Source organism: Pleurodeles waltl, chromosome 5 (assembly GCF_031143425.1).
Source record: "Pleurodeles waltl isolate 20211129_DDA chromosome 5, aPleWal1.hap1.20221129, whole genome shotgun sequence".
In the NCBI taxonomy this organism is placed as follows: domain Eukaryota; kingdom Metazoa; phylum Chordata; class Amphibia; order Caudata; family Salamandridae; genus Pleurodeles; species Pleurodeles waltl.
In genome coordinates, this window is record NC_090444.1 from 1,553,244,500 (window position 1) to 1,553,261,229 (window position 16,730).

Below are 16,730 nucleotides of genomic sequence, written 5' to 3' on the forward strand. Positions count from 1 at the left end.
AAAAAGAAATGGATCCAAGAACGCACACCCGACAACCTCGCCGCCCTCAAAAACGCCAACCGCGAACACCACCAACGGATCCGCATCACCAAGCGCGCCCACTTCACCGAACGCATCAACAACAACGCCCACGACTGCAAAGAACTCTTCGGCATCGTGAAGGAACTCTCCAATCCAAAAGCCAACTCCAACGACATCCCGCCCTCCCAGAAACTCTGCGACGACCTCTCCACCTTCTTCCACCAGAAAATCGCTACCATCCACGACAGCTTCAACACCGGTCCACCGCCAGACTCCACCCCGACGTCTCCTCCTGCGACTTCCGCCTCACCGCCTGGACCCACGTGGACGAGGCAGAAACCATAACAACCATGAACACCATCCACTCAGGCTCCCCCACGGACCCCTGCCCACATCATGTTTTCAACTCAGCCAACGCCACCATCGCTCCCGAACTCCGCAAGATCATCAACCTCTCCTTCACTTCTGCCACCTTCCCGGACAGCTGGAAACACGCAGAAATCCAACCCCTCCTCAAAAAACCCAAGGCCGACCCCAACGATCTCAAAAACTTCCGTCCGATCTCTCTCCTCCCTTTTCCAGCGAAAGTCATCGAGAAGATCGTCAACACTCAGCTCACCCACTTCCTCGAAGACAATTCCATCCTGGACCCCTCACAATCCGGATTCAGACGACACCACAGCACTGAGACTGCTCTCCTCGCCGCCACAGATGACATCAGACATCAAATGGACAACGGCGAAACCTCAGCCCTCATCCTCCTCGACCTATCAGCCGCCTTTGACACCGTCTGCCACCGCACCCTACTGACCCGCCTCCAGGAAGCCGGCATCCAAGATAAAGCCCTCCACTGGATCTCATCCTTCCTCTCCGACAGAACGCAGAGAGTCCGTCTCTCCCCTTTCCGCTCCAAAGCCACCAACCTCATCTGCGGCGTCCCCCAAGGATCCTCCCTCAGGCCTACGTTGTTCAACGTCTACATGGCCCCCCTCGCTCAACTGGCCCGCCAACATCATCTCAGCATCATCTCCTACGCCGACGACACCCAGCTCGTCCTCTCCCTGACCAAAGACCCGCTCACTGCCAAAACAAACCTCCACGAGGGACTAAAATCCATCGCCGATTGGATGAACAACAGTCGCCTGAAACTCAACTCCGACAAGACGGAAGTCCTCATCCTCGGGTGCACTCCCTCGGCCTGGAATGACTCATGGTGGCCCTCCGTCCTCGGACCCCCGCCCACCCCTGCCAGCCACGCAAGAAACCTCGGCTTCATCCTGGACTCCGACCTCACCATGTCCAAACAGGTCAGCGCCGTCTCCTCCTCCTGTTTCAACACCCTTCGAATGCTCCGCAGAATCTTCAAGTGGATTCCAACAGAAACCAGAAAGACGGTGACCCAAGCCCTCGTCAGCAGCAGACTTGACTACGGCAACGCACTCTACACAGGCATCCCAACCAAAGACATCAAACGACTCCAACGTATCCAAAATGCCTCCGCCCGACTGATCCTCGACATACCCTGCCGAAGTCACATCTCCCCTCACCTAAAGGAACTCCACTGGCTCCCGGTAGACAAGAGGATCACCTTTAAACTCCTGACCCACGCTCACAAGGCACTTCACAACACCGGACCCTCCTACCTCAACACCAGAGTTAACTTCTACACTCCAACACGTCAACTCCGATCCGCCAACCTCGCCCTCGCCATCGTACCCCGAATCCAGCGCAAGACATCCGGCGGCAGATCCTTCTCCTTCCTCGCCGCCAAGACCTGGAACTCTCTCCCCACATCTCTTCGCCAGACCCAGGACCTCCTCGCATTCAGAAGGCTCCTCAAGACCTGGCTCTTCGACCGCTAAATCAGCAGCGCTCCTCCCCCCCCTCTCCCCCCCCTAAGCGCCTCGAAACCCTGACGGGTACATAGCGCGCTTTATAAATGCTATGATTGATTGATTGATTGATTGACCCCAGCTCCCTTTGAGTCAGCGTCTGGAGAGAGATACAGGCAGCCCAACTGTCAAACTGACCCAGACAGTGAATCCACAAACAGGCAGAGTCACAGAATGGTTTAAGCAGACTCGCCGAAGTTCACGGCTCCGTGGAAGTCGCCGCATCACGTTGTGACCGCCGGATATCGACTCCACCCGAAGTGTGCAGATTCAGTGCTGTGCACCAACGCCGCCTCACCTCCACTGCTCTGCAGCAAGGACCCGATGCCTCTGCATGACGCCTCTGCTCCTTTGCCCCACAGCACCCGAACTGACGTCACCTCGGATCATGTGACGCCACGATCCCCAACTTCACGCACCAGCTTCTTTTCACACTTTATTAAGGTACTATACCTGGTGGTCTGCGTGACTCCGCAACCGGTGCCATTGGCATGGATTGTAGGGAACGAATCCGTCACGATGCCGTGTTATCGCGTCATCAAAGCATTTTGTGTTTCTAAGTGCTATTTTTTAGTAGAATCTTTAAGAATTCATAACTCGACTTGTGTATGTTGGATTTTTGTCGTTTTGGTCTTGTTTTGTTTAGATAAATATTGGCTATTTTTCTAACGCTGTGTTTGGTCATTTTGGGGTGTCTTTACTTTATTACTGTGTGTGTTGGTACTAATACTTTACACCCTACCTCTGAAATTAAGCCTACCTTCTCATGCCAAGCTACCAAGTGGGTGAGCGGGGGTTAACTGAGTGTGATTCTCATTTACTCTGACTAGAGTGAGAATCCTTGCTTGGATAGGGGGTAACCTGACTGTCAACCAAAAACCCGATTTCTAACATACGTAAATACTTAGCGCTGACTAGACAATAAAGTTTTGTGAAACGTGTCGATTTGTTTCATTGCAAATCAGAGTTACAACTGCTTAGCATCTCCTACTGTAAGCTTTGTCTGCCAGACCAATCTGTATTTGTAGAGCCAAGCCCCAAATGAGACTACAGGGCATTTGATAATCCATGCATCTTGTGTTAGCAGAGCCATTCCTTGTTCCCTACAGGAACAAGGTAAAGTGGTTTTAAATTCCTTTTAGCTGATATGATTCATGCTAAACGTCTTTACTACTCTTCTGTATCCATTCTCACGTGCCTAAACACTTTTTTCTTTAACTAGATATTCTGTCAGCACATCCCTAAACTTGAAGGAACATCTGCTCTTGCCTGCCTCAAGTAAAGTCTTACTCAGAGTTCACGTCCTAAAGCTGGGTCTGGTTTTGAATGTGTGTGTTGAAGGGAGTGAACCTCGCTCCTTAATAGAAGCATGTCTGCACAGCAATCTGCACTGCAACTGGCAGAATGTCAGAAAATTGTGGCATTGCTTCAGAATGTTTGATGTGCAGTCTTTATCCACATCACTTCTGTGACCTTGACCTTTTTTCAGTGGCTTACACCTCGGGACCATGAACACGTTTAAAGTTGGACTAACATCAACGTGCGGAGGGGGTTTATTTAAATAGCACTGTTAATATCACCCAACACCCACCCTAATGATACAGCTTGTGGTGGTAACTCTGTTAAGCTTGCAGCCTACTAGACAGCACAAATGTCTGGTTTGCTAAAGACAATTTGGGGACATTGAGAAAGCTGACCTAGGAATGCATTCTGCTTGTTGCTTCCTATTGGCTTTGTGGTTTGTAACTCACATTTTCTTCCTTTCAATTTGCTGGCTTTATTTGTTTTCAGCTGTCCAGCTTGAGTTTGTGCCTTCCCTTGCCCAAACACTATTTACAGTATTCTTTTGAGTGGTCTCTTCCTGTAAACAGGCCTGTAAATCTTGTTCTTAACATGTCACATTGACTATGCAATCAAAGACCAAGGTCAAATGTCAGGCGCTGTCTTCCGAGTGTGCTTGTTGACTTTTCTTTCTCTGATTTCAAACTGAGAAGATCTATGTGACAATCTTGCTGTCCACGGGGGGTAGGAAACAGGTTTTTTTTCTAGCACACAACAACATTTAAATGAACTGTGTAAGAATTTCAGAATATACCAGAATTATGAACACAAATGAAACACATTTTTGTTATTTCTGAAGTGTGTAGGAAACACCATTACTGCACTCTACACCACTCCACTGTAGGCCACACCAAACTACTCTGCATAACTCTACTCTACACCACTGTACTCCTCACCACTCTGCAACACTGCACTCTAGGCCACTGCACTCTATGCCATTACACTCCATGCCAATGCACTTTACTCTATAACACTCAACTCTCTGTCCTGCATTCTATGCTGATCCACTGTATGCTACTCTTATCTACCCCGCACCACTCCACTTTACATGCCATTGTACTCTACACTGAAACAATCCACTCTACGCCACTGCACTCTATGCCACTCTACTCCACTCTGCACCACTCCACTCCATGCCACTGCACTCGATTCTTAACCACTGCACTCTATGCCGATACACTCTGCACAACTGCACTCTGCCACATCACTCTATGCCACTGCTCGCTACTTTGCATCACTGTATTCTATTACACTGCTCTCTATGCCACTGTACTTCACTCTACACCACTGCACTGACACTCTACTTTGCAACACTGCACTCTCCACCACTGATGTTTACACCACTCTATTCTGCACTACTCCACTCTACACTACTCCACTCTATGCCACTGCACTCTATGGCACTATACTCTACTCTGCACCACTTTTTGCTGCTCTACTCAGCACCATTCTATGCCACTGCATGTTATGCCACCGACTCTAATCTGCACTCTATGCCACTGTACTCTATGCCACTCTACTCTACTCTGCCACTGCCCTCAGAATCACTCAACTCTATGCCACTCCACTGTGCACCACTCTACGCAACTGCACTGTACACCACTGCACTCTAAACTAGTCTTTGGCACTCTACTCTGAGTCACTCTACTCTGCACCACTCCATTCTGGGCCACTCCAATCTTCACCACTGCACCACTGCACTCTACTATGTACCAGTTTACCCTACGTCACTGCATTCTACAATGCCGCATTGTACGCCACTTTGCTATGCAAAACTCTATGCCAAAGCACTGTACATCAGTCCACTCCTCTCTATGCCACTCCATAGTATGTCATTCTAACCAATTCATACTATGCCATTCCAATACATGACACTCTTTGCCACTCCACTCTACAACATTCCACTCCACTGTTTGCCATTCCACTCTATTGCACTCCATGACACTCTTCTCTACACCACTAACATTTAGCCATGCTGAACAGCAGTCACACTGTTGTACAATGTGGCTAAAACATTGGCAAAGCCAATAGCTCTTGCATAGGTAAGACTGATTGGCTTTGCCAAAGCTTTTTCATTCAAGATGTGGATCACCAAAGTCTTCGCACTTTATATTTAAAATATTTTTTAAAATCTCAATGCATGTAGTTATTACCCTAAGACTTTAGAATGAGGAGAATATACTTCAAGCATCCACATGTTTACTGTAGAGGTGCAATATGTTTCCGCTGGTGACACGTGTATGTTAGCACTATTTTAAGGAAATGTGACTGATTACCTGTCTTGATTGTATGCAATTACTATATATAATATGCCAAAAGGTAAGGACAGATTATTAACAACTATCTATATTTTCTGAGTTCTGTCTTACTCGTGCTACCTGGTTTTTCCAAAAGGACTACTCTCCTTGAGGTGTCCTGCCCACTTCCTGCTCTGTCTCATCATGAAATAAACTTGCCATAAAACATTCATGAAACATTAAAAGTGGAACACTGTATATTAAATGCAATTCTGGACGAATAACCCAAGGTAACTGCAGTTTGAATTGTGATAAAATGTAAGGTTATGTTAAGAAGATTTAGGATTATTATTTGTAATGGTAGTGGAGAGACGTTACCTCATCAGTTTATTACATTTCCTTGTGAGATCAAGACACAGCTAAAACCTGATGCTGGGATGACTTTACCACTTGTCACAGTCACAAGCTTTATCTGTAGACAGAGTCATATTTTTTGTTCTCAGAATCTTTCAGTGGGTAACACATGGTGCTTTATCTGGCGATAGCTCAATAAAGTTGTATACTTGTTTTTGGCAGACTGTCTGTAGTTTCAAACTTTACTTGAAAAATCACTATTTGGAACAAACAGAAATTCATGGCCACTCAGATTGTGTATTCCTCCTGGTGTCTTGGCATTCTGTAGTGTTTCTCACGAGATCCAAAATAATCGTACTTTTTTTGCTTATGCTGAAAACTTCTGCTTTGTTACTAGTACAGCACCCAGACTTTCAGAGTAGGCTTTTAAAGACTACGTCTCTCTTACTCTCTCTCCAGTCAGGATTCCAAAATTATCTTGTGCAGCCCACTACTAGGTGGGAATCTGGTTATTCTTCACAGGGGGGTTCATTATTCAGCTTTTTTAGTCTTCTGGATAACAGAAGGTGAGTTTCTCTAACCCTTGACAACACTTCCAGAGCTTGGGTGCAAGGGGAAGTCCGTAGGCGATCTGGTGAGCTGGTAATGGAGAGAGACAAGAACCTGGAATCTAATACTGAAATAGATCCCACAGTGCAGCCTACCTACATTTCTAGCAGGTCATTTATAATTTTCTTGAAAAAATCCCAGAGTGCCCTGTTCTGTGTTTTTTTTCAAATGGCAAGTGTTAGAAATGGGGTCTTTGGTTGGCAGTCAGGTTACCCCCTGTCCAAGCAAGGACCCTCACTCTAGTCAGGGTAAGTCACACACAATCCAAATGATCCTGTGTCCACCCTCTTGTAGCTTGGCACTGAGCAGTCAGGCTTAACTTAGAAGGCAATGTGTAAAGTATTTATGCAATACACCACACCATACAACAATCTAACACCACAAAAATACACCACACAGTGTTTAGAAAAATATAATATTTATCTGGATAAATGCAGGTCAGAATGATTAAAGATGAAATAGGCAAATGTAGGGATATCACTGAAAGAGATATCAAGTATCTTTAGAGTTAAAATATTACTGTGAAAGCAATAAATAGTGTCTTAAGTTCGCCTAGAAACAACAATGTGTCTCTTGCAGGGCAAAGTACCTGGTTTGCGTTGAAAAATCCTCACAAGGGACCGCAGAGGAGGAGGTGTGTGGAAAACGGTGAGTGTGCGTCTGTTTCGCCCCTTTGCACACGGACTTGCACTGTTATTTTCCACGCGGGGAAGACGTTGCATCGATTTCCGGCGTGTGGACTTTGATCCTCTTCGGGTTGCGGGGTTTTCAGAAGCCCCGGGGAGGATACGTGGAATCCTGGACTTGCAGAGCGAAGTCACAGGGGCCGCATCAATTCTGGTAGACGATGTGTGGAATTTTCTTCTGCATGGCAGGCGCTGCATCGATTCCTCTCAGGAAGTCAGGCAGCGTCGCTCTGAGTCGGCATGAGTTGATCCAGTAGGGCTGTGCATCGAAGTTCCAGTCGCGTTGCTGGCGATGCGTTGATCTTCTTTCGCGAAGTCGGGCTGCATCGTTCCGGACTCGGCGTGCAGTGAATTTTTCATGGCGAGCAGGCTGTGCGTCGTTCTTGGCAGGGGGTGCGTAAAATTTTCACCGCATGGGGATTTCAGCTGCAGGAGAGAAGTCTTTTTGGTCCTGAGACTTCAGGGAACAGGGGGCAAGCTCTATCCAAGCCCTTGGAGAGCACTTCTGTAGCAAAGCAAGAGAGCAGAAAGACAGCAGGGCAACAGCAAGGCAGCAGTCCTCTTCAGAAAACAGTGAGGTGAGTCCTTTAGGGAGCCAGGCAGTTCTTCTAGTCAGGGTGCAGGTTCTGGTTCAGGTTTCTTCTCCAGGAAGTGTCTGAGGTGGTAGGGCAGAGGCCCTGTTTTTATACCCAAAAGTGCCTTTGAAGTGGGGGAGACTTCAAAGAGTGGCTTAAAAGTGCACCAGGTCCCCTTTCAGTTCAACCCTGTCTGCCAGGGTCCCAGTAGGGGGTGTGGCAGTCCTTTGTGTGAGAGCAGGCCCTCCACCCTCCCAGCCCAGGAAGACCCACTCAAAATGCAGATGTATGCAAGTGAGGCTGAGTATCCTGTGTTTGGGGTGTGACTGAGTGAACTCACAGGGAGCTGTCAACTAAACCCAGCCAGATGTGGATTGTAAGGCACAAAAAGATGTAATTGCAGAGAAATGCTCACTTTCTAAAAGTGGCATTTCTAAAATAGTCATATTAAATCCAACTTCACCAGTCAGCAGGATTTTGTATTACCATTCTGGCCATACTAAATATGGCCTTCCTACTCCTTTCAGATCAGCAGCTACCACTCAAACAATATATGAGGACAGCCCCAATGTTACCATCTGAAGGGAGCTGGCCTCACATTAGTGTAAAAACGAAGTTAGGGGTTTTACAATACCAGGACATGTAAACTACACAGGTACATGTCCTGCCTTCTACCTACACAGCACCCTGCCCTAGGGGTTACATAGGGCACACCTTAGGGGTGACATATGTAGAAAAAGGGGAGATTTAGGCATGGCAAGTACTTTTAAATGCTTAGTCGAATTGGCAGTGAAACTGCACACATAGGCACTGCAGAGGCAGGCCTGAGACATGGTTAGGATGCTACTTATGTGGGTGACACAACCCGTGCTACAGCCCACTAGTAGCATTTAATTTACAGGCCCGGAGCACATGTAGTGCACTTGACTAGGGACTTACAAGTAAATTAAATAAGCCAATTGGGTATAAGCCAATGTCACCATGTTTTAAGGAGAGAGCATATGCACTTTAGCACTGGTTAGCAGTGGTAAAGTGCACAGAGTCCTAAAGCCAGCAAAAATGAGGTCAGAAAAAGAGGAGGAGGAGGAAGGCAAAAAGTGTGTGAATGACCCTGCAGAAAAGCCATTTCCAACAGCGAGACTGTTGTTCCTCTGTCAAGGGATCATAAAGTCCACCAGCATAAATAGCCAGATATTACTTGTCTCATCTTCCTGCTCTCAGACGGAGCTCTAATGTCTCTAGACCGGGAGTTATTTCACACCATCTCAATGGCTTAAACATTATCAAGAGGGAAACCTAGCAGGGCAGACTTCATTACTGCTAAGGCTTTCAAGTAGCAACAAAATAGATGTTTCTGAAGTTATCCGTGAGCTCCAATAGGCAAATGTCTACCTCCATGTAAGAAATGGGGCTGTTGGTTGACTGGGGTGTGAGCTCTGGTGAGGCATCAACCACAATCCTTGTAAGGGTAATGCATAAGCAAACCCCAGATCAACCTGTACTCAACTCCCTGGTATCTTGGCAGAGCAGTCAGGCTTAACTTAGAGGCAATGTGTAAAGTATGTGTGCAACACTTCAAACAACAACACAGTGACATTACACCACTAAAGGATCCCACAACAGAGTTGGAAACATAGAGTATCTTTTAATATATAAAACAAGACCAGAATGACAAAAATCCAATTTGTTGAACCAGAGATACTGATTTTGTAAGTGTTTAAAGAAAATAGTGCCAAAAGGCATTAGGCACCAATTGTGGATATCTGGCCTCACATATTAGTGCCAAAAGGCATTAGGCACCAATTGTGGATATTTGGTCTCACCAAACCAGGACAAAGTCAAATGTTCATGATGACAGAAAAGCAGTTTAGGACAGCTACAGTGACCCAGATAGGCTCGTGAACAAAAGTACTTTTAATCCTGGTTTGCAGAGCGTTTTATGGATCCACACTGATGAGGCCTCATGCAGCCAAGGTGATACATTGGTAACGACTGCGGTGTGAAGTCCTGTTGCATCAACACTGAGGATCCCATTGACTGGGCTTGCGATTTGAAGTCTGGCATTTGGTGTGTGACTCGCAGTCATGGCGATGTGTCAGTTACGAAGAGCTTCAAGGCTGTGATGTGAAGTCTGGTATTGTCATTGAGGCTGCCGTCAATGAAAGATGTGAGGGTCTGCTCCAAGGGGTTCATCAGGCAGTGTTGGTTTTGAGGGGATTGTGTGCTGCGGTGGCAATGCAAGTCTTTGCAATGGGTCTAATTCACACAGCAGCGGCGATGCGTCAGTTCTGCCTTGGTTTGAACTGCACAGCAGTGGAGATGCATCGGCTCTGCTAGATTCCTAGACTGGCAGAGCATCCTAGGCCCACTTCTAGGACTGGGGTGGCACCACTTGGCAGGCAGACTCTCAGATGGCAGGGTCCAGGTGCAGATATAAGGTTATTGGAAGCCTTTTATGTCCCAGAGGCTTCAGATCAGGAGGCCAGCCGATATGAACATTAATTCACCAAAATGCCAGGGGTAGCAGAGCTGTCATCACACACATTCACACAACACACTTGTTTTCACTTTAACACACTCACTCACAAGCACACACACAACATACATTTGAAATCACTTTTTACTTACCTCAGCTGCCAGGGAAGGTCATATTCTGGAAAATTGTAATTCATTCTTTATTACACCAATTGTGAATAATGAAATATGATTAATTATTAGAGTAATACAAACTTAAAAGAAAACAAGAGAAGCGGAGCTGCCCTTGTATTCCTGGAACTGATTTTGCCTCTGAGGCTAGGAGTGGCAAAGGTAGTGCCAAGGGTCACAAGGGTCAAGTCAGGGGTCACAACTGCGGTCCCTGGTGACCCCAAAATGGGTGCTGGGTTCAAGAGATGCAAGTCCAGTCCTTCTCACCCAGGAAAGCCGGCAGCAGACAACAGGTCAGCACAGCAAAGCAGAAGTCCAGTACAGTGGCACTACTTCAGCAGCACAGTAGTGCTTCGTTCAGGCACAGTATCCACAGGTCCAGAAGTGTACTGACGTAGTGGTGTCTGGGGTTCATCTTTTATATCCCAGTGACCTGGTTCTGGAAGGTGGGAGAAGCTTCTAGACAGTGGCTATGAAGTGCAAGGAATTCTCTGCCTCCCCTGCCCTGGCTCCAAGCTAGCTGGAGTGACACTACAGGGTTATTAGGCCCTTTGTGTGAGGACATGACAAGGCCTATTCAGGTGTAAGTGAAGCTGTGTCCTGCCCCTCACTCCCATCCTGCAGGTGATGTCCCATCAAGTCACACCTAAGCATCCTTTTAGTGTGGCTATATAGGAGGAATACACAAAGCCCAACTGCCAACTACACTGAGTCATGTGACCAGAGACAGGCTGCAGGCACCAAATGGCTTAGGCAGGAAAATACCAACTTTCTAAAAGTAGCATTTTCCAAACTGTAATTTTAAATACGACTTCATCATAAGTGAAGGTTTTAAATTAGGATTCTAGAGACACGAAACTTGAAGGAGTTATCTCTTCCCATTTGGAAATAGCACTTATAAAATGTAATAGAGCAACATCAATGTTATATGTAGGATAGATATGCCATACAGTAGTGAAAAATGAACTTAACAGGTTTTTACTTCCAGGACATGTAAACCTTAAAAGTACATGTCCTACTTTTTAAACACATTGCACTGTCACTCTCTGGGCTGTTCAAGGTCTATCCTAGGGGTGACATATGTATGAAAAGGGAATGTTTGGATCTGGCAGAAGCTTCATTTTGCCAGGTAGACTTGGCAAGTTAAACTGCACAGTCAGGCTCTGCAGTGGGCGGCCTGAGACATTTTTAAAGGGCTACTTAAGTGGGGACACAATAAGTGCTGCAGGCCCACTAGTAGCATTTAATATGCAGGCGCTGGGCAAGATAGTGCACTTTACTAGGGATTATAAATAAATGAACTATGCCAACTGGGAATAAGCCAATGTTACCATGCTTAAGGAGAGAGCACAAGCACTTTAGCACCGCTAAGCTTAGTCCTAGGGCCCACAAGAACAAATTCAGCAAGAAAATGGAGTAGTGAAGGCAAAAAGTGTGGGGTGACCCTGCAGATAGGGCCATTTCCAGCACTCGAACATTAAAATAGATGTTCAATAGTTATTAAAAAATAACTGTGAATACATTTTGTACAATCTCACTCATCCTGATAGTGGGAAAGTAACTTAAATCACATTCAACGCCTCTTCATCGGACCACTGCCTGCCATTCCAAGATGTAGTGTGGGTGCCAGTTTTTGTAAAGAACATGCCCCAATGTACTAGTAAGCCTTTTGAGTAGTGAATATGATTTTGAACTGGTAGCCAGTGAAGAACATTCATAGTAGGCTCCACATTGTTCCAATATTTTGGAGATGTGAGTCTTATTTGGGTACACAGTTCTGCAGTCATTATTTGCATAAATAAAGTTAATGAATAACACACTTATGCCGTTGCAGTGAAGGCTTGTCATTACCAGACCATTTGCCAAGTCTGAAAGAGATTGGGTTTAAGGAGTGGGAAGACTTTGCAATGCATTGAAAGCTATATGTAGAAGTATTTATCTATGGCTCTAATCTGGAAGGTTAATCACCACGTTTAAGAGTCTATCTCTCTAATCTGCTCGGGTCCGCACAGTCGTCACCACGCACTATTGTTGTTCCTTCACCTTTCTTCCTCGAGAGAAGGCAAATCATACAAATGACTTTCCATCACAGCATCTCCATTCAGTCCTATTAAACCCAGAAGCACCTTTGAGATCTCCACTGAAAAGGACTCTGCATGGGGAAGAGCAGGCAACTCCTTGATCAGGAGAAGCAGTTCCCTCCGAATATTGTTCAGACTCTCAGTTTTACTATCCATCTTCAGGATTGCCTCAGTCACATTATTTCGGAAGAGCTGCAGGTGTTGTAGCACAGAGTTCAGCGCCAAAAGGCTTGCTCTCAGTTCATGCACCAATCCAAACAACTGCCTTTGTTCTGTTTCCACATTCTTCACCCTACTTGGTAGGGATCTAGCTTGCCTTCACCAACGTTACTGTAGGTTCTTTTGCTGCAGGTATCTCCTCAAAAGCAGCATGCAGAGCATTGGTGGAACACAGGAAAGCTCTCTCTCCCTGCGAAAAGCTAATGTCCTCTCGGGGAATCTGGTCTCGGTCACTATGGGTATTAGCAGAAACACCCTATTTGGATTACAAAAATCCTCTTTCCATTTCTGGTCGTCTGCCGTAATTGCTGAAGGTCAATAAAGTTCAGTAGAGACCTAATAACTCAACTTGTTTATCTCTGGCCTGCACACCAAGTGCCCAGGTCAGAAAGTAGTTCTCCAGGTCCCACATTTAGGAGCAGGGTGGACATCCTCCAGAGAGCCATCCACTCCTGGTGCCACACATTTATGCCCTTAGCCTCACCAACTGAAGTACAATGTTGAGCTCCCACAGTGATCCTGGCCCCCTGCTGTCTCTGCTGGTGCCATTTTGAGAATGTTTCAGCCCTGGTTCAGGTGTTGGGTGCCCCTATCTGCCCCACGCCCAGAAACAGGGTGTTTGGCACCACTGCTTCTGCGCCACAAAAGGTCCTCGAGGTGCAGAGTGGAGGGTCACCACCTCCTTGCTGATTGCCCAAGCAAGGGCTGCACTGCTCTGAACCAGGCCTTTCCTTGAACACACCCCTCCCCATCATTGTGGACCAGTGAGCTCCAGGCCACATCACAGAAATAAGTCAGGCAGAAGAAAAGGACATGTATTGGGTGCTTCTGTGAGATGCGTCATTTTCTTGGTCACTGTCTAGCTCCCTACCCCTGTTGGAATTATTTTCAGGTTGTGTCAGACATACCAGTCCATTCTTTAAGCGTTTTGGGTTGTACCGGTATTTTGTTTGGACGGGCTCAGTCCTATTTTAGTTTTCAAATCCGTTATGGTATTAAATATTGTATAATGTGTCTCCGTTTAGGAAACATTCCTAAAAACAGTGTCTCTGTGAGGTTGAATAAGAATTCTCTAAAATCTTCTATATTTGACCCTAACCATAAAGGAACCCAAAATATGTTTCATGTTTTGCACTGATTTCCAGCACTAAAAGAGGCTAGAAAAAAAAGTATTACCTTTAATAATAAAAAACCTCAATCCGGACACACATCAAGCCTTAATGGATGGATTTGTTACAGCACCCCCTGATGAATTTACGAGTTTTAAAGTGTACTAACTCTTTAAATGTTTGTAGCTATTTTCTAAAGCAAAGGGATACCATAAGTAGATTTTCAGCATCTTAGATACTGGGAAAATGCTCATTATTGTGGTATGGATTTTACATAGCTTTAAAAATTAATGATTGTCTAACTCAGGCGAGGTCAATAACAATATATAAAATAAACCTGAAACTTTCTGAGAATAACAGTGCGGTCCAAGTAGTATATTGCAAGCTTCTGAGAAAGCAAGAAGTCTGAGGGTGGCTTGTATGCCTTCATCCACACTGGGAAGAACTTCCTGTCGGACGCCTGACAGTATGGTTTCAGGGAATTCGATCAGCCACCCAGACCCTTATAAAGAGTGCCTGAGAATCTGATACATGTGTGATTTAGAGTATTGTGGCGATACTACACAACCGGTATATTACACGGTCTGCGGGTGGGAATGCCATTAATGCAACCATAGAATTACTCTGATGGCAGCTGCGGCGGTAACAATATGAATAAATCTGTAAATATAAATGCACGATTTGTAACTATATGGTACCACTTTTGAAGAAACAGAATTCACGAGAATTATTGGTAAAGACGTGCGGCGCTCAGGCGGTGCATGCTTTAATTCTGCTGAAATTGCAACACATTAAAAGTGCCAAAAAGCAACATTATTTTCATTTGTAATAGCGTTTAACCATGACAATGCAAATATAAGGCAACATAAGGATGAAATCACAGAAAAACAGACATCGTCAGCATCATTTCAAATCTATACCGGGATCAGTAATGCAAGAGCTGTGGACGAGGAGCTGTCTTTTCCACTTGGGTGCACTGTTAAAACTGAAATGCTTTCCATTCCGGCAGAGCACAAAGAATGTGAATCAGGGGCCATTATTTCTATTTTTAAACCTGTCTGGGGCACACGTGTCGCGCAGTGAGGAGGTTCATATCTTCATCAACATGCATAATTGCTCATTTTTACCCTGGCACAGAGGTCCTGAGGCTTTGCGACGAGGCTCTGAGGCATCTCCCTGCAGCGGGTGGAGAGGTTCAGAATGGCGGTGGCGGCCATGTGCGCCGCCTCCATGTCATGGGTGTAATCAAAGCTGCTCTTGCTGCAGGTGCTGCTGGCGCTGCTGCCTCCCCCACAACTCATATTGCTGCTGCTGCTGCTCATGGCATAGCTGCTTGTTGTGCTGCTAGTTGGGCTGGAATTCTTACAATAGCGTTTTGCTGTGGGAACAAATAGAAAGGAGGAGGGAGAGGTTAATAAATAAGAACATCAGCCGCATCAACGGCACATAATTGTCTCGATATTTCGCTCGCGTTGCCAGGATTTGGGTTAAAATACAAAGACGCTTCTTCACTTAGGCTCTCATCAAGAATTGTAGGTAATTCCCGGTGTCGTATTACCACACCCAGAATTCCTGATACTAGAGGATGCAGTAATTCCAGAGTTCTGTGTTACTGCGTCACCCGGGAAGTACTACATACTGATTCCCATGCGATATTTCCACATTCCGGACACTTTCCCATGCACACATTTGAAACAGGTTTGTCCTGACAAAACATGCGGCGGATATACACCTGGGAGTGGACGTTTCCGCACAACTCGTAATCCCGATTACGACCGTTACTCAAATTGATGGCCACATTGGGATGTACGAGTTTCTTACCACCGGTCCCTAGAAGAAACACATTGGCTACTAGGAAAAACAGTGGATCTCGCTTCTAAGCAGGCAATGTTGGGCAACATTTTAAGTGAAGCACAGGGAGACAGATGGAAGCTCAACAGGACGATATTTACAAACGAGGGTTTATTCAACCGCATGAATGCGTTTACAGTTTCCAAGCAGCTGCCAAGCAGTGCTTAATTGATATAATAATAAGTGCCGGTGCGTCCAAAGTTTTTCCCAGAAGCCCACAGTCAGCACTGACTATTGTCAGGATTGCTGACCGCCAAGGTAGCATAATCAGGATTACTCTCCCTAGAACCTGATTCCACTCTTGCACGTTCTTTTTTATCCCTACTTTCCCCCATCTCACTGTTTTTCTGTCTTTTTCCCCCTTTTGCGTTTTTCTCTCTCTTGCTCTGGGTCACAGTGTGATGAGACAAAGTGCCAACCAAAAGATGACTGCCAGTGCACCCGATCTGCAACCACCAGTTTAAATTAAGCAGTGTTGCCCAGTATTTTGGTGTGGGAATATCAATCAAGTAAATACCAGTTTTACGGTTGGAAGTATTTACTTGAACTGGAACTAGTATTACTGGTTGATGTTTGTTTAGGCAGTAATGAGGCACACTTTGTAGGGCTGGAGCTTATGCATTTGGTTACCCTATATTCTGGCACTTTGCAACTTTCTTTCTCCGAGCAAATATTGTCAGGATTATCTGGCAAGGTTTGCTCCAGAATACAAGAGTAGTAAATATTCACTACTTGTAATTCCATTTCAGGAACACATTGAGGTTTGCACGAAAATAATGATTAAAAGGGTTATGAGATTAAAAAAAAAAATTGCCCTGTCTGTAGGGTCACAAGTACATATATTTCAGTCCAAAACGCTCCAAAGGAACAATTCGGGCACTCACGTGTCATAGATCCATATTTCTTCATTAAGCAGCAGATGTGTTTCGGTGAACAATGCCTTTCTCAATGCCAGTTCACACAAGAGGAATCAATATACGTGTTTAAATCACTCATAGCATGTTCTTATTGGATGTTATAATCATTAAATCAAAAACGGACCATTACTTGTCCATTGAATCACTAGCCAGTATGCCGCCATATGCAAACAATGTTACTGACTTTAAGTA

General features: G+C 45.6%; 1 protein-coding gene across 26 annotated transcripts in view; it reads right to left on the reverse strand.

Moving 5' to 3' along the window:
* Positions 1–16,730, reverse strand: part of MYT1L (myelin transcription factor 1 like) — a 1,206,615-nt gene that overhangs the window by 172,658 nt on the left and 1,017,227 nt on the right. For all 26 annotated transcript variants that reach the window (XM_069235880.1, XM_069235860.1, XM_069235873.1 and 23 more), the window contains one exon: positions 14,898–15,148. In XM_069235880.1, the coding sequence (XP_069091981.1) occupies positions 14,898–15,148 (251 nt within the window). The remainder of the gene's footprint in view (positions 1–14,897; positions 15,149–16,730) is intronic.